The sequence below is a fragment of the Centroberyx affinis genome, unplaced genomic scaffold, assembly GCF_046629955.1.
Source record: "Centroberyx affinis isolate AG114_WGS23_722 - 3 ecotype Tasmania unplaced genomic scaffold, CSIRO-AGI_Caff_v1 ptg004451l_1, whole genome shotgun sequence".
Taxonomy (NCBI): Eukaryota; Metazoa; Chordata; class Actinopteri; order Beryciformes; family Berycidae; genus Centroberyx; species Centroberyx affinis.
In genome coordinates this window covers 97763-125731 of record NW_027282120.1, presented here as the reverse complement: position 1 = coordinate 125731, position 27969 = coordinate 97763, and the positions used below count along the sequence as shown (strand labels likewise).

General features: G+C 44.9%; 1 protein-coding gene across 2 annotated transcripts; it reads right to left on the bottom strand.

The window, feature by feature from the left end:
• Positions 1 to 26: 26 nt before the first annotated feature.
• On the bottom strand, positions 27 to 27969 carry mta2 (metastasis associated 1 family, member 2). Of its 2 annotated transcripts, none has more exons than XM_071544076.1 (18): positions 27598 to 27969; positions 20229 to 20296; positions 18334 to 18427; positions 10472 to 10589; positions 9446 to 9509; positions 9179 to 9305; positions 7342 to 7447; positions 6740 to 6839; positions 5898 to 6086; positions 5520 to 5594; positions 5347 to 5405; positions 5145 to 5245; positions 3688 to 3827; positions 2716 to 2944; positions 2175 to 2264; positions 1906 to 2024; positions 1217 to 1359; positions 27 to 765 (listed from the first exon to the last, which is right to left on the bottom strand). In XM_071544076.1, the coding sequence occupies exons 1-18, from the start codon at positions 27623 to 27625 to the stop codon at positions 612 to 614; spliced, it is 2004 nt and encodes a 667-aa protein (XP_071400177.1). In that variant the 5' UTR covers positions 27626 to 27969; the 3' UTR covers positions 27 to 611. The 2 variants fall into 2 exon arrangements, with proteins under 2 accessions (XP_071400177.1, XP_071400176.1); XM_071544075.1 differs by having other exon boundaries at positions 7342 to 7444; positions 9188 to 9305.

Below are 27969 nucleotides of genomic sequence, written 5' to 3'. Positions count from 1 at the left end.
CCCCCCCCCCCCCTCCCCCAACGCTCATCAGATAGGTGTCATCCCCTTGAATGATGCAAATATTTACACAAACAAAGATAGAGACCTGGAGGAAAAATAAAGGTGCTTTATCACCATTGTTTCAGGATGAGAAATATCTTGATTTTAAATTACACATTTAAAAATAGTCGTCGTTAAAAAGGGGGAGCAAAAAATAATTAAGGATCCGGAATAAAATACTACAAAGCCCAAAGTGTTGTGTGTGTGAGTGTAGGCGTGTGGATGTCCGTGACTCTTTGCGTGTTTATTTAATGTGATGTAAATGTACAGTCGTCTAAGTGCTTGTGTGTGTGTGTGTGTGTGTGTGTGTGTGTGTGTGTGTGTGTGTGTGTGTGTGTATATGTATTTGTGTGTGTGTGTGTTGGACACATCAACTTTTGGGAAATAACAGAAGACAAAAGAAAAACTTACACCGAAAAAAGAGAGAGAGAGAAAAAAAAAAAAGACTACTGGTATGGCGTGCTGTGCTGCCTGGTAAGTGACGGCCTGAGCACAGACCCCCCTCCCCCTAACCCCCATGTCCTGTTACAAGACCCCTCCTGGCGCCTTTGGGGGCCGCCCCCCCCCCTCCATCAGTCCTCCAGGACGATGGGCTCGCTGGTGCTGGAGGGCAGCAGGGGCATGGCCAGGGTGCGGGGGGGCGGCGGCAGCTTGATCCGGACCGGGAGGTGAGGTTTCCTAGCCGCCCGACGCATCTCCGACTGGGTCAGGTGTTTCCTCAGAGCCCTGGTTGGAGAGAGACCGCCAGGTAAGACGCCACACTCCTTAATTGTGCACTCTCTCTGGCTGTGAGCCAATCAAATCAAAGCCTCTGTATCAAATAGGCTCCTGATTGGCTGCCTGTTATGCCGCTCTACACAAAGCGGTAGTGTCTACACGCTGGATGGCTGACTATCTTAACGTTAGCAGAACTTAATATTATTCCCATGTGGCACTGACGAAGTGTGAGGCCGACAAAAAGCAAAAATTACAACTAATTTTTTTTAGAAATAACTAAATAAAGAATCCATTGTGTACGTTAGTGAGCAAGTTTTAAATTAAAACTATAAATCAGCTGTTGTAAATCAGCAATGGTTGAATAGTAATAGCATATGGTTTGAGTTCTAGGTGCTGATGCTCAAGTTGTGTAGCTTCATAATCCAGATACCAATAAAAGCATTAAATCAACTAAACGTACCTGGTGTCTTTCGTGGCCACAAACACCACAGGGTTGGGCGCGTCTCCCTGGTTGACCTTCTGCCGCTTGATGACGGACTGGGAGGTGGTCCTCAAGCCCGACGCAAATGGCCTCCCATTGGCTGAGAAGGGCAGCCCTGCAGCCTGTGAACCAATGAGACACAAAGGATCAGTGATGAGATAAGTGAGATCTTAAAAGCGTGGAAAGGCTCGGTATGTAACCTCCTGGCCCGACTAAGATGCTGCTTCACTTAGAGACAGACAGGAGGGCAGATGCTCAGCCACGCTGGTAAGGCTTATTTAGTCCTTGTTCACACTATTCCACTTTTTTAAAACCCCAAGCATCTTTTTGACATTAAAATCAATGGGAAGTGGCCGCAAGGTGGCTGGAAAGTGGTCGCTTTGGAAGAAGTGCTGTGACTGGTTTCTTTTTAGGCAGAGGGGAGAGAAAAGTCCAACATTTTAGAGGAGACCACATGACCTGTTACTGTGTTGAAAATGGAGAATTGATACTATGAGTTGTGGTAGTTTCTAAGTGTTTGACAGTTGGAGACAAGTGCTGTCTGACAGTGGCAGCTAACCCAAAATAAGTGAGTGTGTTTCTTAATGATAAACCAACAGTGAAGTAAACAGGTGTGTGTGTGTGTGTGTGTGTGTGTGTGTGTGTGTGTGTGTGTGGGGAATACTGACGCTGTCAAAGGGCCTCTTCCCCAGCAGGCCTGAGCCCCCGCGAGGCTGGGTAGCCTGGTTACGATTGATGGGTGTGGGGGTTCCCCGGGGAGCCTTCAGCTTCAGAGGGGCCGAGATGGCTGGGGAGAGGAGAGGACCGACAGTCGTCACCGTCCAGTGACACTTGACAATGCATTATATAACAAGTGTAATTCACAGAAATGTAGAGAAGAAGTATTGGTTTCCATGAAAACATTGGCAGCCATGTGTCTTCCTGGTTGTGTTCTTACCTAAATCCTTCACTATGGTGGCCAGTGATTGCCGAGGCACCGACCTGTTCTTTACAGGAGTCTTTGTGGCTTTAGGCAGCCTGATCATACCTGAAGAAGTAGAAGGAGAAATGTCAAATCAAACTTCTGAACCAATATATACCACAGTAATAACTTGGGTTAGACCCATATATTGGTTTGCCAATATACTGGCTGATATTGGCCTTTTATTTAAAAAATGGGATATGGTTCAGTCAGTGTGGCCCACCTCTGATATGATTAATTACTGATCAATAATACAGTTCATCTACGGAAAGCCCTTAAACTGAAGTGATTCTAATGAGGTATTTTGATTGGATACCACATATTGAATATCAGCAAGATATCAGCTATTGGCAGATTCAATCCAACAGCATTGGTCCTCTAAAACCCATATTGGTCTAATCCTAGCAGTAGCATGCAATATACAGAAGTCAACAGATGAGTGAGTATTGTGCGTGTTTGATGTCCATGCAGTGTGTATGCATGTGTTTTGCAGATGAGTGTTTCTGTGTGTACATACACTCAGCCTTGACGGCGTTGGCGTTGATGGAGGCGTAGGGCCGCCGTGCGGCGCGGCGCGGCTGCAGGATGTCCTCGCAGACCCGCCGGGCGATGCGGGTCAGCTTGGTGGTCTGCAGGATGAACGTCTGCCGGTTCTTCGCCAGCAGCTTGGCTCGGCCCTCGCTGCGGGTGAACGGCGACAGGCCCTGGGCCTCCTGGCGCGTCATGTGACTACGGGGGCCCGCCTCCTGGACGGGGGGACAGAAGGGACACCGTGTAGAGAGCTTTCAGGTAACGGAACGCACCTTCTGGCGGCCGTGCCGGAGGTCCCCAGCTCTTGGTAACAATATTTGATAACAATATGGACTATGGAGCCAACAGTTTGTTCAGGCTAACTGAGCTGACTCTTCTGAATCTACAATCTGAGTGTTTTCGACTAGAGACTAGGGCTAACAGTGCCACAGCAAACTAAATATCGAAACAAGTCTACCTTATCAGACTATTCACTTTTACTCATAACGTTACTAAACTAACCTACACCACAACAATTATGACACAATCCTTCCATGGAGAAGCCAAATGAAACAATGTAAAACTACACTTTTGGTCAAAAATATCCTTATCAGAGAATGGTGGTATAAAAGCAGCAGCAAAAAGTTCATTTTTGATTGCAAATGCTCAAAACATATGTTATATATTCTCCATATATACAGTACTGTGCAAAAGTCTTAGGCACATGTAAAAGAAAAAAAGTAAAGCGAAGATGCTTTAAAAAATAATTAAATGAAAAGTTGCTAAATATCAAAAAATGTACTATAAAGAGCAGTCTACTGACACACTAATGCAGAAAAAAAATGAATAAACATCTAAGACACAATTTATATAAAAACTCTTGGGTGCCTAAGACTTTTGCAGAGTACTGTATATATTCATATGGAGGTTTGACAATGAACAGAAATGAGATTAGACTGAAGTAGGGAATCAGACGTACAGAGCCAGCTCTAGCGGCACCCTCTAGCTGCGTGGGGGTCTTCAGGCCTCCATACTTCTTCCAGTAGATCCAGCAGGAGGCGCACAGTCTGCACTGCATGTTGGGAGGTCCCCAGGCGTACCACTGGGGCGACTGGGCCGCTGGGGAGGGCAGAGGGGAAATCGGTGTTAGAGAGAGAGGGCATCTAAAGGAGCTCGTATTTGACCGGTAAATAAACACAACATCACAAATCATATACTGTGCTGATGAAAATGTAATCGTTGCTTCCCCCACCAAAGGCAGCCTGTTCACACCACATATTTATACAACCATTACTTAATTATTCTTTTTTCATTCCTTTGACAGTGACGAATCATACGCTTTTATTTTGAAGGCCGAAGCGCCTTATCGGGTGTTATTCTATCCGTCTCTGGCTGGCTGGTTTGAGGGAGCTGCTTCTCCTCTCCTCCACTCTTAACACTGCCAGACACGCTAAGCTTGGCACAGCTGGCACTTTGAATCACCACGCTGCAGACATTTTTCCTCCCACCGGAAAAGTATTTTGTTGTTGCCAAAGCGCGGCTCGTTAAAGTATCAGTATCGGGGACGGCTTCATGTGCTGCTCCAAGTTTGAGTATAAGGTGGATTGGAAGAATCTGTTGTGTCATTTTTCCTCTCAGACTGAATCTATCAACTACAACTCGTAAAAAGTTCTGGCCAAATTCAATGGGGAAAAACGTCCAAAAATGCAGAAAATCAAACAGAAGGCGAATATATTTTCAGAGCGCTGTACACTTATAATCTATGAAGAAGACATGCCACTACTATAATTGGAGAGCGGTTTGTGTGTCCCACCATGGAGGAGAGGAGGAGAGGAGATGAGAAGAGGGGAAAAGGAGAGGAGAGGAGGAGAGGAGAGGACAGGAGGAGAGGAAACAAGGAGAGGAGAGGAGACAAGGAGAGGAGAGGACGAGAGAGAGGACAGGAGGAGAGGAAACAAGGACAGAAGAGGAGAGGAGAGGAGAGGGGAAAGGAGAGGAGACAAGGAGAGGAGAGGACGAGAGGAGAGGACAGGAGGAGAGGAGACAAGGACAGGAGAGGAGAGGGGAAAGGAGAGGAGGAGAGGAGAGGATGAGAGGAGAGGACAGGAGGAGAGGAGAGGAGGAGAAAAGAGGAGAGGAGAGGATAGGAGACAAGGAGAGCAGATGAGGAAAGGAGGAGAGGAGACAAGGGGAGGAGAGGAGACAAGGAGAGGAGAGGAGAGGAGAGAGGAGACAAGGAGAGGAGAGGAGAGAGGAGACGAGAGGAGAGGAGGGGAGGAGAGAGGAGAGGAGAGGAGAGGAGAGAGGAGAGGAGACAATGAGAGGAAAGGAGGAGAGGAGAGAGGAGATGAAACAAGGAGAGGAGAGGAGGAGAGGAGGAGGTTATAAATTCTAGCAGAATGAAGAAGAGATGCTTACTTTGAAGCATGTACTTACTATGGCAGCTCTCACAGCTGAGTCCTTTCTGGAAGCCCGCTGCCCCGTTCATACCAGGCTTGCTACCCGGCGCCATGATCTGATTAGGGTTGGGTTTGGTGCTGGAAAAGAGAGGAGGGGGGTGCAGAGAGGAAGGTGTTACTTTAACAGCAACACTCTTAAAACCAAGGCACTTCATCTTGCAGTTCAGGGTGATACTCACTAGGTGGGGATGTACACTTGCTTGAGCTTGCTGTCTGCCTCTGCTGCCTTTAGTCGTTTCTGAGAGGCAAAACGTTGGAGACGGACAATTCGTTTTTGAGGAACTTGATAGAAATGAGTCAAAACCGAAGCGGAGTGTGGTGTACTGTGTTCTGTGGCTTGCTGTGTTCCTACCTGTTGGATGTAACGGTCGGTAGTCTTCCACATGTAGTAGAACTGGACCACGCTGGCTAGAGACTTCCAGGGCAGCTGGAGGAGAGCGAGCAGCAATATCACTAACCACAACTAACACACAACTAACACACAACTACACAGCTACATACAAGATAGGAGAAGTGATGTACTTCCACATGGCGCAAAAAGAAAAATATGAAGGAAAATCTGGACGTTTTTGGCATGAAAATGGTCAAATTTAAAGATACTGAATATCGGTACAAAATATTGGCTAAAAAGATTATCTTTGGTAATTGAGGCAATGATCTTAACACCAACCTAGCTTCCACATATGCAACACAGACACTTGGCAATAGGTAGAACAGAAGGCCAGCTTACAAAGTCCTGGCGGATGTCGTTGAAGTCTTTGCCATATTTCTCCAGGGCCTCCTCGAACAGCATGGCCTCCGAGGCGCTCCACTCCTCCATCTCGTCGCGGCAGAGCACCGGCCCGCCCTGCGGCACCAGGGTGGACATGGCTTTGGCCAAGTCGTAGTTGTTCTTCTGCAACGTGTCCATGGCGTGGAACTGAGAGAGAGAGCGAGAGAGACAGAGGATGAAGGGAGAGAAGCGGTGGCGTGTTAGATCTTGGTAATGGCCGACATAAGATGGTATTAATATTACCAAGGGAGGCTGGTAATTTGATTTGACCCGTGCACCATCGGTAATTTCAGTCAGTCATCTTGACGGTAAAATCATTTTCCGGGGGGACCGTGGTAATCCTGGGAGACGCCACACAATGTCACGCACAGTACAGCAAAGTGGCTTCATATCGTTGCTGTACCCCACGACTCTTTTTCCCTCATCTCTTGTAATCCAGATGCGGGGGGGGGGGGACCCAAATCGGCAATTGCGTCAAACACCAGATGTCGGTCCAAATTGAAATTACAGGATTGAAATTACCCCAGGACGTCAGAGTTAACTCAATCCACAGTAGGTCATTTCAGATGGAATTTTTTCAAGGTAGTTGGTAAAAGAGGAAAATCATTGACATGTTCGTTCACGACGGCTGGGGTCCTGAGGGAAAAATTGCCAATCAACCAGACCTCCCCTGGTAAAACCAATGCTGCCTGGAGAGGGATGTAGGCACCAATTGTCAACAATCCCACTTTAGGATGCTTGATTTGGTTTGTTTACAGTGGGTGTGTGTGTATGTGTGTGTGTGTGTGGGTCTCTCTCACCAGTGTGATGTCTCTGGAGGCTGCAGCGGCGCTCATATGGAGGCTGGGCTGGCGGATGGAGCTGCTGCAGTCCAAGGCCCGGGCGAACGTCCCCACAGCTCTGCAACACACAGCTACCGGTTACCATCACTGATCTATCAAAACCTCTGACCCGCAGTCTTAGAAAGCACAGAACGTTTGCAATGGTGAAATCTAACCACTATGAAGCGTTTGTGTAAAAAAGGCCTTGAGTTTTCATTAAATGGCCACTAGATGGAGTGTTTGGTTGATGTTGCCAACAAAGGACCAATTCACTGCCAGCAGGATGATTCCCTCCAAAAACAGACTTGAGGCAAAACAGCCCTATTATGTTGACTTGGATCTCATAGCACTACACTTTGCAACAGTTTAACCTGAAAACGCCAAACCAACTGATAATTGATCTCTTATGCAACTCAGGCGAAAAAATTAAATTCACTCCATATGGGAGGTTATCAAACTCGGCGCCAGTTCACGCCTCTCCTCTAGGAAAACTGTCCTGCCGGTGGTAGTGTCAGCGGTCGCCATGGCAACAGGACCCAGTGATTAGGCAACCGGGGTAACAGATGGCGGGGGAGCGTTACCGTGCCACCACCAGGAACTGGTCGATTTGCGGGTCTTTGAGCTGGTTGTCGGGGTCCCACACCTTGGTCTCCAGCTTCTCCTGGATGCGAGTGTCTGATTCAACTGAGACGGGGGGGGGGGGGGACAAGGACAGACAGGGATTAACACTAAAAAAGGGACAGGTTATCTCTTCACCTGGACACTGTGGAAGGTGAACTCGTCATGTTATTTAATGGATTATTTCTATCTATTTTGACGGTTGAAACGGCTCTCGAAACACACTTCCTGCTCTGTCAGCTTGTATGTTTCCTCATGTGTCACAAGAGGATGACTGGAAAGTAGGGCTCGACCGATATGGGTGTTTGAAGGGCCAATATTTTGTGCTGATATTCAATATCTGTTGTGTTTCCTCCAGAATTGTATTCTTGTGAGGGTGGAAAGGCTTCTGAAGCAGCATTTAGACCATCATGGGACACTAAAAGTCTCCATTGAAAGCGATGATGATGATGATGAAGGAAAAAAAAAAAAAGCATTAGAATCAATTCAGGTTAAGGTCTTCCCATAGACAACCAGTGCAGTATTGATCAATTCTACAATAAGCATGTAATCAATCAAACTGCATCATATCCATCATATCAGAGGCGGACGATACTGACTGACTGATATCCTATTTTTAATGAAAGACCAATTTCAGCCCCATATATCAGTCGACCCGGACAGAGAATGGGAGGAGTGATGGCGGGAAGAGGTCGAGCCGAACGGGTAAAATGAATGTTACGGGAAAAGATAAAGAAACAGGTAAATGAGCAGAGACTGATTGGCAGAACGATGAGAGGAAAGGAGGAGTTGTAGGGCAGAGACGATGGGAGAAAGGGAAAAAATAAATGCTGTTGTGCGGTCATCATGACTCACTGCCAGTGCTCTCCAAGGGATGCACTGCCATGTCCGACCAGATGGAGTGAGGGTGTGTAGTTGTGTGTGTGTGTGTGTGCATGATGAAATTGAAGTCACTGTAAAACACTGTAGTACATGAGTCCAGTATGAGACCTGTTCTGACATCTTGGACTTGGTCTCCTGTCTACTTTGAGTTGACGCAGCTTTTTCCTACTTAAATAAAAATTTCAAAAGGTGCATTTTTCTCCACCTAGTTCACCTTCATTTATTTTCTCCCCAACTATTTAAACAGGATCTGTGTAGTGCTGGGTGATATGGATGATATCAATATCACGATAACCATATGGATTGTTTTTCCCAATATCGATATACAGTACATCATGATATGGTTTACACATGCAAAATCACATGTTAAATAATCACATTGAACTGCATGGTAATGTTAGGTGTGATGTCAAACAAATATTCTTTAAAATATTTCATGCCTCAATTTGTCTTGAACAGGACACGATTTGCTCTAGTCTCGGTTTTGACTTGGACTCGACCCCCTTTGGACCAGGTCTTGGAATTGACTTGGCTAAGGTGGTCTTCCACTGCAGCCCTGGCAGACACTCTGGCCGGGATAATAATCATCTCCAGACCTCACAGAACTCTGTCCCTACTTGACAACATGTTGTTTTGGCCTGAGAAACCCATCTTCAGTGTGTGGGAAGCTTCTGCCTATTTCATTTTCACTAATCCCTGCTGATCCCTGCTACTAGTCGAGGGAAGCCCTCTCTTTGTACCGGAGATGGACTCAGGCCTCTTGCGTAAGCATTTTTATGTCGTGATACATGTACGCGCGTGTGTTTGAGGGACTTAACCTCTGGCCGTTTGAAGAGAAGTAACGTGATAGGCTGTGTGGATTGGGAAGGTCAGAGTTCGCCTGGTCCCTCCGACCTTTAGCCTGGCCGATATTAGCCTGCTGCTCACCTTCAGCTAGTTTGTCGGGGATCTCGGCCTGGTACTTGGATCCCACCCGGATCTCGCCCTGGTCCGCCAGCAGGGTCTTTTGGACGGGGTCAAACACCAACGAGTAGAAGAAACAGTCCTGGACAGAGCCCACAGCAAAACATTAAAACAGCTTGCCAGTTGTTTCTACAATTCCTCTACATTGTGTCTCCATGCCTGAAATCCTAAGAGTTTTCCACGTAAAGATCCACTGGTGGCAGATGAATGCTAGGAGCTTACCTCTTTCTCCAGGTAGCCGGCCAGGACGTCCGTTTCGTTGAGGAGGGTGACGTTGCATTTCCCCCTGTGGAGACAGTTAGGAGCGTTCAGAGGCCAGCATGCTTAACACCAAGCTCTACAGATTCTGAAAAGTCTCAAAAAGTGAAAATGTCTCAATGAACAATATTTCATCAGTCACAATAGCACGTTTGACCTTGATACCAATACCAAGTTTAATTAATCTAAAAATTCAATGCTACCATGATACCACAGAAAACAAGGATAACCATCAAACCATCAGGAACTTTAATAAAACTGTGCAATGAATCTTATAAAATAAATAAAGCAGAGATGCTTTACTCAGTTACTTGTGTCACCACACTTGTCTTGGACAAATAGACAACATTTTTGATGTTGATTGATTGGGTGTTCGTCTTTGTCGGCTCGGTAAATGAAATAGTTCCATATCTGGCTCCTGGCACCAGTTTGTCAACCACTTCAAGTCGACCGTTTGCCAATCCTGACTGCCGCAGTCCACTGTGAAGAGCCAGACTGACACCGTCTATTCCAGTCCTTCCTCTTCTTTTAACTATTCCAATCCACGCGCCATCTGCATGTTAATGCCCTCTGGAGGCCATGTCGAAATGGAATCTCTGCTTGCGCAACACATTTGGCGAAGGTATTGAACGTTTCTAAAATTAAATGTCGAATTCAGACTTTCGCAACGGTACTGAAGTAGCGTTGAGATTTCGGTTATCGTGATAATACTATAACGCAATCCTTACAATCTGCCACCTGCAAGTCATCAGTGTGATTATTCAGTAGGGAGGTGGATTGGATTGTGATGATGGGGTGGCCTCTGCAGGGACAGGTTTAACACGTCGCTGACTTAACGGCAGAGAATGGCTGCGGAGAGCACCGTTTGCTGGGCGGTTTGGTGTTAACTGTGCATGGCAGGTGTCAGGGTTGAAATTAAATGGCACGCATGTCTGTAACTGCTGCTGTGCTATAGCAACCACACACACACACACACACACACACCCTTACCGTATGTGAGTGGCAGGTAGAGATTCAAACTGTCGAGAGAGGAAGAGTTCTCTGTGTTTGAGCTGGTGTTTCTGTTGTTCAGACACTGCTGGCTGCTTGGACTCCTCCTCGAAATCTCCTGAGAAAAAGCAAAACCCAAACACATCAGCATGAATGTCGTTTCCCTATCGAGATGACAAACACCGAACTCTATGAAAAATACAAAACAAACCCTGCAAAAAAAAAAAAAAGGATCAACACAGGGTTCCCACTGTGGCCCTGATATAAAACTCAGTCAGAACCCTTCCATGACCCAAACATTTGATTCCTTCTTGGTTTGTTAATGTTGTTTTTCTCAAGGGGTGAACAGTCTGGTTTCTGTTAGAGTGGGGCTGAAAACCGTCTAATACAATTAACGCGAGTTGGAAAATACATTCTGCTATATTCCTGCAAAGTCACCCATGACTTTCCCAGATAATATAACCAACTGCCTGACTTTCCCCGTCTGGAATACACCTCTTTAAATTCCACGATCTTTCAGGAATTCCACGACCGGAGGGATCCCTGTCAACATGCGGGAGGTTCTCACTGCTGTATGCTGTAAGATGAACTAAAAACTGTGACCCTGCTGAACTAAACATATTGTAATATCAGTCATTCACCACTTCTTGCTATTGTCGCTGTGTGAGAAAATACAGACGATAAACAGCACTGCTCCATGTGACCAACCGGGGTCCGAAATGATCACCTGCCGAGCGCCAAATGCCAGTAAAATTTGTTTCTGGCAAAAAGTGAGACAAAACATGGCGTCCCCCATGAACGATGCAGGCGCCCCTTGGGCGCCTGCATCGTTCCAAACGCATCGTTCCAAACGCATCATCCCTCCGAGTTTCATCAAAATCGGACTGGTCGTGTAGCAGTTCTGGCCTTTCGAAATTTGAAATTTTGACCTTCGGTGTAATCTTTTCGACACTCGTCTCGTCAGCCAATCAGATAAAAGCAAAACAATGGCTCCGTATCAAACAGGCTGTTAATTAGCTGCCTGTTACACTGACTTGATCCATTGAGTGAGCAAGTGTTATCTGATTCTATACATGGAATAGCATTGAAATTTGATCCGGGGACATATTACTATGAAAGATGTGCCGTATATGAATTATTTGGCTGGTGAAAATGATTCTTGGCAGGTACATTTTTGGCTTACTAGCCTTTGGCAGGTGAGCCAAAAAGTTAACTTTGGTAGCCATTACCAACCCAACTGTCACCCCCAGCTTTATCTCCCCTGGCTGCAGATAAAGAAAGCCAGTATACTGTATTTGTTTCAGCCAGGGATGTCGATTCACTAAACCCTAAGCTATGGCGACGAATCTGCTTCTCATATTTATTTATAATATTTAAATCACTCCTTAAAGAAAGCTCATTTTTATACACTTGCTTTTTATGTGATGACCTTTGATCAATTGCATTTGACCTCCCTTTTATGGCTCTTACCCTGCTTTTATTGTTGACTTTAGCTGTTTATTTCTGTTGCTCCTTTGTAAACTGCTTTGTAAATGTTCCTAAAAAAAGTACAAAAGTAAGCCGCTTATTATTTAGTCAATGTGACAAATTAGACGACAGGTCACCAAATTATCAGGTTAGAGGAAAAAATGCTCCTGATTGTGATTTGGTGTATTTGTGTGGCTTCATAATAATAATAATAATAATTCATATAATGCTAAAAACTACAAGATACATTCTGGACTTACTTAGGCTAAAATAACGTGAGTGCCACACCTTGCCATACCCAACTGACACCCATGTTTCCAGCCATTAAGAGATATGAAGAAATGAAGCCGTAGGAGGCTCTGTGTGTGTATGTGTGTGTGTGTGTGTGTGTGTGTTCGGCCACTAGATTGCGCATTCCTAATTTCAGGCGGGTGAGTAATTTGTTGCGAGCTGGAGGGAAGGGGAGGGGGGGGTGGGGGGTGTGTGTGGGGGGGGTGGCTATATCGCTCCATCTCCGTGGACTCCGCCCCTGCACTCAGCCACAGGAAACCCTGTCAGTGAGGGCGAGAGAGAGAGCGAGAGACACAGAGAGAGATAGCGAGGGAGAGAGAGAGAGAGAGAGAGAGGGCCAGGACCTTAAGCCACACCCCTTTTCTGTTAACCCCTCAACCCCTCCTCCCCCTCCCTCCCCTCCCTTGTCCGGCGAGTCCCTGCCAGACAAAGTAGGAAACCCTGTGTACCAAACCTGAGGCGCCCATCCCCCCATCATGTACCCCCCCCCCCACCACCACCACCCCCCCTTACACACACACACAAAAAAGAAAAAGAAGCCACACACACACACACACACAGGGAAGGAGAGAGACAGGCACTCAAGGCGCACACACAGATACACACACACACACGCACTCCTTGCACACTCACACTCACACACACACACACACACACACTTTCTTCCCCCTGACAAAGACACAAGGCAAGTCAGAATTAACCCGTTGCGCGCTGCGGCCCTGCGGGACACATCAAGGGCCTTTTGTTCTGAGCTAAGGCTGGTACTTAGATATGTGTGTGTGTACGTATGTAGGAAGAGGAGGAGGAGGAGGAGGAGGAGGAAGAGGGGACTGGTAAAGAAAAAAAAAAAAAAAAAGAGTGAGGGAGAGGAGGAAGAGAGACTAAGGGTTTGTATAAGAGAGCGGTGAGAGCGAGGAGGCGTTGTGGGCGCCTGTACAGGACTTCATCACTGTGGGAGGATCCCGACCTGCTGAGCCGAGCCGAGCCGGGCCGGGCCGGGCTGAGCCGGACCAGTCCAGACCCAGACCCAGACCCAGACCCAGCAGCTGGACTGGGTCCCATAGGTGTCCAGACGGAGCTGGGCCAGACTCTTAAGCCCAGCGGTGGTTGTTTGTCCTCCTTTCTCTCTCATCTACTCTGATTCACTTACTCTACTGGCATGACTGTGTATCAGAAACTATATTGCCAAAACAGTATAAAAAATGAAGAATTTCAAAAGCAAACACGAGTTTTTACATTCAAACCATACGGAGATGACAAACGATGTGGTTTGAAAACATGTAAATTAGATTCAATTTGAATGATCTCTGTGGGGAATTGGGACTTTGCAGCAGCAAATAGTAAAAGGACACAGCAGAGAGGAATAGGATAGAAATTAGAATACATCACATGAGGGTTAGAACAGGGTGATAAAACGACCTTGATAATTATCACGATAAAATTTGCCATGATAACATTGATTAACTTTTGACATTTATTTGCGAAAAACTATTTTCAATCATTTTCTGTTTTTCTCAATCTACACAGAAACGTACTGGTACTGATTGAGCCGTGGGGAGCGCTGTAATAAACCCTCAAAGTCTAAGGCTGTCCTATCCTGTTAATTGTAAAGATATGAAAGTTGGTACAGATATGTATCTGGACGTGCTGAAAATTTTGCCTCGGGACCAATAATGTCCGACTTTTTGAACGCCATTTGTATTTTTTGAAAACTCACATGAAATCACATGAAATTTGAACTGGGTCGGCCTTCATCTAGTTCACGAAAAGCTAAGGGATCGGTGAAAAATGGCCAAGTTATTAACTTTTTTTTTTTTTTTATTCACACAAAAATGTAAAATCATAAAGTAGTCAGAAACAAGATATCTACCAAGCCACATATGTTGATATTTTGAAGACATGATGATACGATGAAGAAATTGTGATAATAACAAAGACCAATACCCACAATACATTGCAGGGCAATCAGGGAACAGCTATATTTTTAGTCTTTCTCTTAGTCTTTTTTCTCTCCCCGACTCTGTTCTTTCTCTCCATAGTTAGAGGGCTTCATCGTGTGTGTGTGTGTGTGTGTGTGTGTGTGTGTGTTGACCGCCATGGAGGACAGACTCTCTGCAGTCTGCACAGTTCACCTCCATATCATAGGGCTGTGAGATAACCGCCCTGTTAGCTAGCTAAGGGATTCCAGTGAAATGTTACAGGCGGTTTTGCTTGGAAAGCTAAGCCCACACTCCCTCTGCGAGACTCTGACTCCCGACTCTCCGCCACCTTAAAATCGCTCTCTCTACACTTCAGCTGACCTTCCCCACGTACGTCTGCTTCCCTGGGTTTGCCGTCACTTTTGGGAAAGTCATAGATAACAAAAACCCAACCGTGGAATCCTTCCAGGACCCTGCCACTACAAGACAAACGCAAGGTTGCCAGTGTGGCCTTGATCTAAAATGCCATGACTTTTCCATGACTTTCCCCAACACAGCCGGAGCGCTTCCATGATGACCTAAAAATGTTCTTCCTTCCCGGTTTGTTAATGTTGTTTTTCGGGTTTACACTCCAGTTGGGCTGAAAGCGCAATGAATGTGTCAAACAAGTTGGAAAATATATGATGCTATAATCTTGTAAAGTGACCCATTTGTAAAATTCCTTGTTATTCCCTGACTTCCCGTGAGATTTATCACATTCCCTGGCTTTCCTTGTCTGGAATACTCCTCTCTGTATTCCATCACCTTTTTTCATGGCTCAACTGCAAAAAAAAAGCTGTAATAATGAACAGTAATGAATTGCTCGACTGGAGGTCTTTTGAAGCTAATTATCCTAAATTTGTATAGTTAAGTGTGCAACAATGACAAGTCACCCTTACCGGTCCAACATTTGGTGATTACTGCTCACACCAAGTAGCACTGAAGCAAGTTCCACGAAGGCACTGAGTACCAGTTTTCTGAGTAACATCGCTGTCTACTTTTCATCTCAGACATGAATGGCAGGCTGTTATGTCAGTCTCTGCATCACAAAAGGTCACTCCACATCTTCTAAGTTCCATTTAGAATAGGTATATTCCACTATGAATGACTTGAGCTGAGCGCTTGTGCATACACACAGACACACGCATACATACCGATACTTGGCACAAGTCGAGCATTGTATTGCCACACTTGGACAGCTTTGTAGAACTTTTACTCAGGGGTTTTGATGTCAGTTGGGTGTAAGCCAAATTGTTTCACAATTGGCTCCTGGCCCCGGTTTGTCAGTCAGTTTAGGTGGACTGGGATTCAGTTCAAGGCATGGCGGACCGTTTGACGCCGTTGCAGTCCACTGTAATGGGTCTTTCAGACAGGACATGCATTGCCTGGCACTCATCTCTTTGGTACAGAGGAACTCTTGACTAAATGTTTGGGGAAGTCCGTTTGGCGTGACAAACAAAACAGGCAAGAGAGGAGTTTACCCCTAGCTTGTTATCTTGCTATTTGCAGAACATGCCTAGGCACCTGAAAACATCCACTGGTCCGAGATCGGTAATCTCCACTGCTTTTCTACCAAGGCCTCTATACAACTTCACACTTGTGCTGCATAATTTGAGAAATTCTGACAGAATTCCCAGTAGAGCACATGTTTTTCTCCATTTCCTTTCCCTTCCTGGCCGGCTACCTCCCTTGTCGGCTCTATTGGACACGCAAGGATTTCATCAAAATGTCCATACTTTGGTCAACGCAGTGAAAATTCATTCATGTGCGGCGTAAGCCACTGGAAATAATGCGTTTTAGAGTGCAGAATCGGAGTGCGTCCTGTGTGAAAGTAGCTTCAAACCATCCCTATCCATCATCTTCCTCTTCTTAAACTATTCCAAGCCACACGCCATCCACATGTCTACGTTCTCTGTAGGTGACGTTCAAATGGAATTTCAGCCGGCACAACACATGGTGAAGGTATTGAACGTTTCTAAATTAAATATTGAATTCAGTCTTTCGCAAATGTATTGAAAGAATACTGAAATTCTGGTTAGCGTGACACCGCTACACGCTATCTTTGCTCGACCCAATACAGGAGGAACACTGTGGGGTTTCACAAGCGGTTGAGAAGCTTGGAACGCTATCCATGTAGCACGAATGTGTCAATTAGTCCGGTTTGTGCCGTTCTGGTGCTGCTCTGTCACTGTACCATCCACTACAAATAAATTAAGCAACATTTGCGAAGGGCGGACTACCCAGTCGCTTTTAAAAGGAATATAAACCTTATTAAAAATGCATCCCGGTGTCGAGGAGGAATGAAGGAGCAAGCGCCACATAAGACTGCACCATTAAAAAGGCCCCAAGCTACTAGTCAAATTGTTAATTGCAATTAGCTTGACAGAAGTATCACAATCTGTCAAAGAGACTTATTAATATATGCTGACAAACAAAAAAAAAAAAATTGAGATGCAGTCGTGTTTGTCCAAATCTCCAACATGCCCACACTTAAACAGCGACCAACACTCCACATCAAATAGAGGAGCTTGTGGTGCTGAGTCCAGTAAAACTGCAGCATTAATGCATCCATTTTGAGGTGTGTGTGTGTGTGTGTGTGTGTGTGTGTATGTGTGTATGTGTGTGTGTGTGTGTGTGTGTGTGTGTATCTGAGCGAATGTCTTTGTCTGGAGCACTGCAGCCCAGAGGAGGGAGGGAAGGCTGGTATTGGTGTTGGGGAGTGGGGGGTGGGGGGGTGGATTGTGAGGGGGGGTGGGGGGGTGGGGAGGGGGTAATGAGTGAATCCGATCAGGCCTCAGTGGTCTGCATGCCATTAGCGCCACCTCACTACCTCAGCCCTCCTCCCTCTTTGGCTCTCTGATCACACACACAAGACGGAGAACACGTCGACACAACTGGTCTGATATGCCAGACGGGGGTGGGGGTGGGGGTGTGTGGTGGGGGGGGACACCGCATACTAAAGGGGAAATTCGGGTGACAAGTAGAATATGAGCTGTGCAGCCACTAGAGGTAGACAAAAATATCGGGCTGATATTGGCCTTTTTTTTTTTTTTTAAGAATATCAGCCAGTCAGTGTGGTCCACCTCTGATAGGATGGAGGTTCCTCTCTGACCACAGCGAGTCAATACTGTATGTTTTCATTACCATTATTATTTATATCATCTGACCAGAGAAATCACTCTAGTGTGGTGTGGGAGGATTTTACTCAACAGCTTCAGGGGTGTCAGTCTGTTAAACCTACAATGAAACCTGCTTTACCCTTCCTTGAGGAACTGCTAACCCACCTATAACAATTCCAACAATATGGCTTTCAATGGAGAGTTTTAGTGTCCCATGATGGTCTAAATGCAGTTTCAGAGGCTTTTCCACCCTGACAAGAATACAAATCTGAGAGAAACACTGGAACGTTTTTTTGGCATGGAAGTCGTCAAATTAAAGATATTGAATATCAGCACAAAATATTGTCTATCTGCAGCTTCTATCCAAAAATATAGTTATCGGCCTTCAAAACCCGTATCGGTCTGATCCTAGAAGCCGCTGAAGGGACTATTGTGACCAATTGCTAAATCGAGTGCAGTGCTGCGAGATTTCCAACAGAGACAAATGTCTCTTAGCGGCTTCAAACAGCCATAGTGTGAAATTGAAATTGCATTGCCGTGAATTTTCATTGAGAAAAAACACTGGCGCGCTTCACTTGAAGGGGTGAGGACACCCAGCGTTACATTGCATAGGGAGCATTGTGCTTTTAAGTGCAACTACAATCGTATTGGAATAACTGGTTTAAAATAAAGCATACGTTCAGCTCCCGACTCATCGCCTTAGAGTCTAACACAGGTCTGTAATGAACAAAAATTCTCAACACAGTCTTCATGATATTTAAGGCCTTCTCCGAACTAGAATCCAGCATTGAGCCTTGGACAAAAGCAATGGTAATACTGCATGTCTGAAGAAGGTCTTAGCGCACTTTATGACACAAAAGCTGAAGTGGTACTTTGGGCCTTTTATTCCAAGCACAGTGAGAAATGGATTGATTGAAGAGAGCGAGTCCATATAATACCTGCCTTCGCAATCTAGCAACAGGCAATAGAGGGGAGGTCAATGGGGAGATTTCGCACCGGGTCTAAGACAGAGACGGCTGGTACTCACTTGCATTGCTGTCGGCCAGAGTGTTGAGGTTGCCTGAGATGTCTCGCCTCCTGAACAGACACACCACCTTGGCCTCCACGTTGCCATTGGCCGTCTAGGATGAAGGGTCAGTGGGGATTAGTTAGGACCATGATAAAGCATTGGCAACTACATGATATTCCCCAACAAAGCTGTGAGTTTCTGTAGATGGCGCCCTTTTGTTTGTCTATTCAGCCCTGATGCTAATACATCTCTGGAATGCTAACAGGGCATTCCAGAGATGTTGGAAAGTTGGAGATTCCCACTTCCTACTAGGAAAAATGCATAGTAACAGCCCTTCGAGTAGGAAACTTGGCCAATTCGTTTTCGGAGATGCAGTTATCTGACCCCAAGTCAACATGGCGGCATACACTGTAAGCGCTACACAGTATTACTTTTAACAGGTTTATAATCCTCAAAATACACTTAAGTTTGATTTTCAACATTGCATGACCATACATCCATCAAAGCACTTGGTGGTAAATCGTGGTAAATGGTTTAACGTCTAAATTTGTAAAGTAAAGTTGCACATACAGTAGGGCTGGGCGATAATTCAATATTATCGTTTATCGTCTTTCAGTGGAATCATATTGTGATGATATGAAGATATTTTGATATTATGACATACATTTCTGCTGTCTAAATTGATGTTGACAAGCAAATTTTACTTAAAAACTCTGATAAAATGAGGTATGGTAGGAATATTGGTTGAAAATTTCACTTTTGTTTGACATCACACCTAACATCACCATTCGGTTCAATGAGATGAACATTCATTTGATTATTTAACGTGATTTTGTATATGTGAACCATATCGTGATATATACTGATATTGAGAAAAATCACTGACATAACATTAGCTGTTGCATGGGGAACAGCATTTTATATTGGGCAAGCAAATCTCCCGTTTTTCCCAGGCTGGACGACTGAAACACAGGAGGTTGGAATTACAACCGAACAGCTAGGAATTTCCGATTTCCAACTTTAAACGGAACGCAGCATAAGTACTCAGTTCTTCTTCTATTGATTTAAAACTAACCACTATTGACCTGCTGCCAGAAACATAAACGCACCATTTCCTTTTTTCGAGTGAAAGACCAACGCGACATCGCATATTTCGAACAGCAAATGTAAAAGCTTTCATCATCTGGGTACAGGCTGAATAATAATATTGCGTTATATTGATCGGCGATAGAGAGTAGCGAAACTTACATCTGTACGAAAATGTCACCGATTGTTACTTAAATTCGGGTTTGAAAGATGAGGGGTTTCAATATCACTGGATTACCCGTGACCAAAGGAGGAGAGAGCGAGCAGAAATGGCATATAGACAGTGCTTCCCTCACTCCGCATCCAAGCCTGGACCTAGAAAGCTATTCACTCACATAATATCCATTCATCCTGCTCAGCACCCATTAGCACTCAGGAAGATGCAGTCCTCCTGGTGCTCACCACAACCCCTTCAATTTAAGAGTGTTATATAAATGAGCTTAATCCTTTGACTGGGAAACAAGCCTGTGTCATATGCCACTGCGGCTGCTAGGTTATATAAGTGGCTCCTGTACCAGCGTCTTGTCATTAGACTAGCCATGGCTAACCACCAGAGCCCAGGGGAAGACTGAGGAAAATGGTGTGCGGGGGTGTGTGTGTGTGTGTGTGTGTGCATATGAATGTCAGTGTTTACGTGCGCTGGAAGACATGAGATTAGAAAACACAGCCTGGTTAAGGTGTGCAATACGACAATCCAATACTGCCGGATATTTAAAAACGACTTTCAGAGTCAGATACAGTTAAACGAACAATGGGCTCAAAGTCAAAAGCAGGCAAGTCTTTTAATGGAGACATATGAGGTTAGATGACAAGGACCGACAACTAACCTTGTTGAGCTCTTCTATTCTGCGGATCAGGTAGGGGTTGCTGGAGGAATTCTCAAAGTACACGTAATCTGGAACAAAGAGAGAAAAAAAAAACATCAAGTTCAGAATCATAGCTTGTTCAGAGAGGAAAACATCAATGCACAACGTTCTTGTTTTATCAAAATTAAAGCGTTTTGAAAAGCAAATCCCGTGCCGTGTGTGTGAGGAGTTTCGAGTTTAGTGTCCTGTGAAGAGAGAGCAGTGGTTATGATTAGAGTTAGACCAATATATGGGGCCAACGTAGGTCTTGTATTAGGCTACATATCAGATATCGGCCAGTCAGTGTCGTCCACCTCTGATATGATGGAGGTTCTGGAGAAACCTTCTAGGACATTTTATTTATTAATTAACATTTTCAATACTGTTTTCTATAAATTAATTCCTCGTTTTAAAAAGGCAGTAATGTATCCCAGCGTTTCTCCTACCATTGAATATGTAGGGTGGGTCACCTTGCCTTAAGGAGCTGCAAAACCCTAAATTCATTTCATTAGTCTAGGTTTCAGTGGAGAGTTGCAGTGTCCAATGATGGTCTAAGTAGTGTTTTGTTTGACCCTGACAAGAATAAAAGTCTGAGGGAAACACTGAATACTTGGAATATTTTGGCACGAAAATTGTCAAATAAAAAAAATTGAATATCGGTAGCTTCAATTTAAAAATATCAGTATTGGCCTTCAAAAACCAATATCGGTCAAACCCTAGTTGTGATATCAATCTTTGTTTAGCCTTTACTGGGCTCAATCAATCCACCAGCATCATACAAGTTGTAACGTGTGCTGTGTGTGAAGCGCGACAAAAAAAAAAAAGACCACTGGAAATGATTGAAACAACACCGATACGACAAGTCATGACACCGGTAAAAGCTAAACAGCTGCGGCCTCCGCTGTCCCGGACGAGAGATGAAAGGCCTCGGCCTCTTCCACCAAATCACCGCACTTCACATCCCATTCAGTAAAACCACCGCAAGTAAATCCCCCAACACACAGCACCAGCCTGATAGTTTGGTGGGATTGTTATTAGCAGTGAATTTAGAAGAGGGAAAAACAGATCAATAGAAATATGGTTAGAGAGTGTAATCTGGTTCTACACCAGATCTGTACCGCTCTGATAATGGACCAGACCCATGCAGTTGGAGAATTATTCTCCCTTCAAAATCACCTTAGTAACTCTACTGAAATCACATACAAAGACCACGGTCTACAAACTATCCCCATAATGCCACATCAAATTATATCAAATAGCCTTGTTGGACCAAATCCAGCAACTAAAATTATTTTCCAGTATTAATGCAAGAGATGATTTGGGTTCTGGCTCTGGCGTGACCAGTGTGTTTGCAGTTGGTCAAGTAGAGAAGCTCTCATGTGCGTTTTAGGAGACATTTGCAGGTCACATTAAAGGCCAGGAGGCCAGGAGGCTAGCCGAGAGCAGCATGACGGTCAGATGAGCAAGCAATCTGCAGCGCAATCAACATTCTGCTACCAACACGCGGGCAAATAATATCATCCTCTTATCACATATCCAACCAGTGCCCACAGTCCAGTCACAAAAACAGAAAGTCAGGGAAAAGCAGGTCTGCCTGTCAGTGAAACGATTAAGCTACGCGCCTGTCTGGTAGTCAAGAACACCAGCCACATGCTGGTAAACTTTGGCTGTGGTTTCTACTTCAGACGCTTGACTTCTGTTCTATTCTTAAAGAAAGAATCCACACTCACTTCCTCTTACACTGTTGTCAGTGTGAATTGATCAAATGATGTTCAATGCATTCCAAGGATTATTTTGTGATGAAGTGTTATAATTTGCTTTTTTGGTGTCCCTCAACCTGCCTTGCCTACGTTTCCCAGAAGAGAAGGGGAGAAGAACTTGTTGCTTTCAATCAAAGGTGGGTGTATATATATACACACACACATAGCATGTCTATGATTGTGGCAGCGGCCCTTACTCATAACACAACATGTCTTGCGGCTGCCTTGCATTCTGGTCTATTGAAGCTACTGTCGGTGGAGAAGTTGTTAGCTGACATACAGTATGTTCTGCTATCAAACTCCACTGTAGCTGGAAATATCTTGACATGACATCACATGGTCTACATTTGGCCAGTTATCCACAGCACCACCAAACAAAATGTTAAAGTGTTTGAGTGGATTTTCCGTTAACAGGCAAATACTGAAGTAGCTTGTGAATTTCAGTAACTGGTAATTTATGCACTGTCCTAGTACCATATACACAGCACTTCCTGGTACAGTTTGATTCAGTTATGCACTGTAATGTTGCCTTCGCGTCAAGCTCCATCTGATCTTCCCACAAGCAGCGAGAGAAACCCTCAGGAGGACATCAGTGTGGTTCAGATGCTTCCGTCTCCACTGTGCATCATCACAGACCATAGATAGGGACGGCGTTTCTTGCTCTACTTAGTGAGTTGATGTGGAGCCCAGCCAGAGAAGCAGCACCTCCTGGATCACACTGGAGGAACACAACACCGCCACGTTACATAACACTGCCTGAACCACCGAAAGGGAAAGCGCGCTCTCATCTGTTTGACATGACTCGAGCTCAAGAGACAAAAGTGATGGAGGACAGAGGGAGGTTGTTCTTTCCTGCCTCTGTCTCCCCTTGATCGGCCATGTTCTGGCATTTGGCGCCCAGTGGGACAAATTAAGAGTATGATGCTATTCCACCGGCACCGTGGGTCCGGCTGAGTGTATCAATGAGACAGAGGGCTGTAGAGGAGCCTAATGGATCAATGGACCAGAGAAAGACGGCCAGCCTGGGCTTTGATAGGGATCACACCGTCTGCCCTTCTGGAAACACACACCTCAGCTTAACTCGCCACGTTTCCTCGGCATTAATCACACATCGCTTCTGAAAAAGGGGATCAATCGGTTTCAAGATTTTTTTTTCTCGTCGATGGATATCTGAAGCGCAATAATGCCTGAATACATAAATACCGGTGGGGAGAAGAAAAAAAAAAAAAAAAAAATCTAAACGAGGAGAATTGGCTGCACAGAAAAGGCTCGGGCAGTCTTGAGTGTTTGTTGTGAACGTATGCGGCTGGAGTGGCGCAGTGTGCCGGGTGCTTGAGGGTGAATGAAGAGGAGGAAGCCCTTTGACTAATCTCTAGGGAAGATAATGATCTTACATGCGGGCTGAACACTGTGTGCTTCTGTAGGGCTGTTAATATAGGCGCTCGCACACACAAACCTGCCTGCACCAGCAAACTACAACAAAGAGAAAACCTTTATGAGCAGAGAGTCCATGGACACTCTGCCTCACAAACATCCGTCAGAACCAACTGTGGCAGATTCTAATTAATATCTAATTATCCTGAGTAATAAGGTTAGTAGCGTTATGCTTGACGTTTGTCACAAAACAAAAGCGCTGGTCTGGATCAGACTGAACATTCTCAATCAGGAACAGTGGCATTGATTCCCTTCATAAGCTCGGTTTGGCCGTAGATCAGCATGATACATTCCCTAGCTGTCAATAGGGTCCTTTAGTGATAAAATAGGACCCCCTGCCTGACTGTCCAAATCCATTAAAAGCGGGGGTGCACGGTCATGGGTGAAATAATAATCCTGATTATTTTGCCATACATTGTGATTAAAAAAAAAAAAAAAAAAAAAAACCCCACGATTACTTGATTTGAACAAAAATATTTTACTCCTCTTTTGCATCACATAACATCTTGAAAATGTAAAAGAACAGAATATTGTGAGGGAGCCTTTTACAGTGCTTCCCTCAGTACACACACACGGCGGAAATGGAAAACAGAAGATGTGTGTACGGTGGCCACCGAGCCCTCGGAAGAAGAAGCCGTCTCTCTCAACATCTAAATTAATTACTGGAATCCCCACCGATTCCCGCACACATATCATTTATAAAAGGCAGCCACATGTCAAGGGACATTACTTCCTTCACTGGCGAGAGAGAGAGAAGTGGCGAGGCCTCTGTGACACCAGCTGAAGAAGCCGTCTGAGGTGGTCCTCCCTCTCATCTCAAGGACTCCACCAGCCAAAACACATGGATTTCACTGCTACTGTTTGGACTTTGGGCCGTATCAGAAGAAACACAACGCTACTGGCAATGTTTCTCACTGGGAACTGGCAAAAATTATCTGACCTCAACAACATTACTGTTCAGGCCTATCCCAAGGCCTATACTGCCCATTACATTTGTTCACTATTGCTTTTGAATTACACAACCAAACAACTCAACCTTGTTACAGTGTGGGCTACTTAAAAATCAATTTGTAAGTGATTATATAATCGTATGCTTGTTGCCAACGCTCTCACTGCAATATTGCATAGGCTAGATTAATTGTTAGGCTACCATAAAATTTTATTTGCCACATCATACAACATTCCTCGTTGTGTAAATTCCGAAGCACATATGATCCATCAAAGCTGGGGCTTAACCCTTTCAGCAACGGCTCAGTTCGGGGGGTTACGGCGGTATATCTGTCAATCCCCTTCGCCTCAGAAACCCCACATCTCTAAGCAGCAGTGGAACAATAGAATAAAGCTCTAATGGTTTCCTCGTGCGAACACTCCCAGAGAAAGTTCCCCTGCCGACGGTGCGCAAGACCGGGCTCATAATAAGTCCTTTATGGCACGAGGTAGGAGCTCAGAGGGCAGCCTGTGGGGGGGGCTGACGGGCCGCGGGGCCCGGGGCGGCCATGCTGGAGGACGCTACCTGCAGCGGCACAGACGCCGTCTCATGGCCAACGTGACTGGAGGAGCGGGGGGAGGGGTGGGGACTAATGGGATATGCAATCACTTTACAGTAAAGGAAACCTTGACACCACTGGGGCTAAAATTACTAGCATACCGAGTCTATTTCAATTGGTGACACAGAACCAGACATCAGATAGGGCAACATCAATGCTGAAAACAGTCACACTTCAGATATGTGTTTTTGAAGGCTAATACTGCAGCTGCAGATAGCTTATATTTTGCACCAACATTCAATATTTAAATTATGTTTTAATTTTTATACTCAGTGTTTCAGTTGTTTCCCCCAGAATTTTATTTTTATCAGTACGGAAAAACCTCTGAAACTATATTTAGACCATCATGGGACACTAAAACTCAACTCTCCACTGAAACCCAGACTAAAGAAATTCTTTTAGGGTTAGCAGCTTTTTAAGGCAGGGTGAACCCCCCCCCCCCCCCCTCCCAGATATGATGGAGGAACCTCTATCATATCTGAGGTGGACAGCACTGACTGGCTGATATCTGATATTTAATAAAAGGCTGTATCACCAAAGTCATGTACCAGTATAACCCTAATAAAAACATAACACTAAGTATAGGTACTCTTACTAGTCATGTAATGCTAAAACTATATCTGTTGTAGATATGTGACAGTTCCACAGATTCCATACATCACACTACTACTTTCAGTGCCTGCAGTACAACTATATATTCACACTAAAGAGTTTAGTCTGCAGTTGCACCTAGACTGCAATTAAATACCACAATAACCAGTAAATGCACAAGTGAAACGTGATGAGAAGCTTGCATGGCTGCTGCAGCCAAAACAATGCAATCTAAGTGATGCATTTCTCTTTTGACTATCAGATCTATGTTACAGTATCCCATTACAAAATCCAGTCACCGTAGACCCTTAAATGGCGACAAAAAAACAAAAAAGTACATTGCTGAAGTAACTGTTAAGCACAGAATAGATGCAGCATATTTTGCAGAGCAGTGTTTAATCACCATGACCTAAATAGGCTACAGTACAGACTCTTATGGGACCTTACACAACGATAAGCCTGTCAGAATATCTCATTGTCAATTCAGCCATCCCTGCCTCCAAAAAACAGACTCAAGCCAGGTGCAGCAAGCCTTAACATTGTTATTCATGCTCACAGACGATACATTTTGATCACATGCATTGCATCGATAAGGCGACACACCAACATCCACAATCAAGTACAGGTAGAGTTGCCATGTACCCACGGCCCCAGGAATTCATGGAGAAAAATGTAGCAGGCAGCTGGTCGCGTTTTAGGCGCACGTTTACCGGCGTTTTTGTACATAACGGTAGGTCAACCAAAGTTAGCAGATGAGTGTGTTGAAAAGTCTTCTTTTAACAAACAAGTCCGCGGGCAAGATATGTTTGATTCCTACTAACAGTTGACATATTTCACAGGGTGCCTAGCTAGTTTACGTTAATATTACTTTAAACTTGCAAAGAGGCTACAGTTTGTATCCAATGGCTCAGAGTACTTTCTGTAAGAAAACACGGGCTCGCTGCAAGTAACACTGAAATTGTTACGCTAGTAGCAAGTCCGTTAACTTAGGTTAGCCGTTTTCTTAAAATTTTCTATCGTGCAAATGACGTTTAGGAAACGGCTACTAGCTTGCCGGTTAGGGCTTCACGAAAACTAGTCTGCTTCTTGTAATGATAAACAGTAGCGAGCTACTAACCATTAGCTAACTAGCAATTACGCATTACAAGAAATAGTCGGACCCGCGGCTAACGGCTAATTTCGTATGTAAGCTAACAAAAGTTAGCAAGCAAAGTTAGCTAACATGGCTAGCTATCCATTGCATATGAAGTGGTATGGCGGAGTCGATAATGAAATTATCCCACCCCACTAATAAAGCCAGTCGGCCAGTTTCAGCTATCGCGGAAATGGCTAGCTTCAGTTAGCGGCTAACCGCACAAGAGCTAGTAGCTAGCTAGCTAGCCCCGGTACGTTCCGTTCTCTCCCGTATTGTACATACGGGACGCCAAACTCTGTTAAAATTCTGGTAATATACGTTTGCATTTCTTACCGGTAAATGTACATGCATTTATTATATATTTATAACGACACAACACATTTCCTTAATCGTTATGAGCCACTCTTCAATTCGGCATATATATAATTCCAGCAAGCAGCATTTATTTGAATAAAATTGCAACTTTCAGAACCGGTTCACACTGCTCGCTACTGCCCGCCGCGGGGTATTTTGGTGGAAGAAGATAGTGGGAACAACAGATAAACCAGTTCTTAAAGTTGATATTTTATTTAAATAAACGCTGCTTGGTGTGTTGGATGCATGCCGAATTGAAAAGTGGCTCATAATTATTATAAAAGGGTCGTACGTCAAGTTGTGGGAGTTATGTATATTTGCCGATGAGCAAGTCCGCGTTAAATTGCCCGATTTTAGAATCAAATTTGGGGTGAGTTTCTCCCATGCATGAGTGGACGGCACGTATTGGGGCTAGGAAATAGCTAGCGTTGGTTAGCAGCTAACCGTGCAGACGGCTAGCTAGCCACCTTGCTGCCGAAACGAACAATCACGTTGTGGGGGGGCTCTTCAAAATGTAAAACAGTCCTTACCTCCCACTCGGTACATGTTGGCCGCCATTCTCTCGTAACCCTTATAAAACACAGTCCCAGGGATTTCCCCACTTGCGTAAAAAATGTCGATGTGGATCTATTTTATTCCTTCATTTATCGTAGACACCCCCGCCGTGAAACAAAGCCGGCTCCGGGCACAACAAGCCGAGCTGTGGCGGGTAAAAAGTTGAAAGTTTCCGTTAGTAATGTTCCGGAGGTTATCCCAAAAAAATACTGTCTTTGTTTTCGGTCCCTCAAACGACCTTCCTCTCCTCTTCCTCTTCCTCACTCACTCACTCATTCACACACAGCTAGCCTGTCTCTTACTCCACTCTTCCTCCCATCCTCCGCTCCCAGCTTCATCCTCCTCTT

Coding starts and splice junctions, on each gene's coding strand:
- mta2 (XM_071544076.1), bottom strand. CDS start 27,625: ATGGCGGCCAACATGTACCGAGTGGGAG. Junction 9,510..10,471: donor CTACCTGCCACTCACATACG/GTAAGGGTGTGT, acceptor CTGTCTCCACAG/GGGGAAATGCAACGTCACCC. Junction 6,840..7,341: donor CAGTTCCTGGTGGTGGCACG/GTAACGCTCCCC, acceptor TGTGTGTTGCAG/AGCTGTGGGGACGTTCGCCC.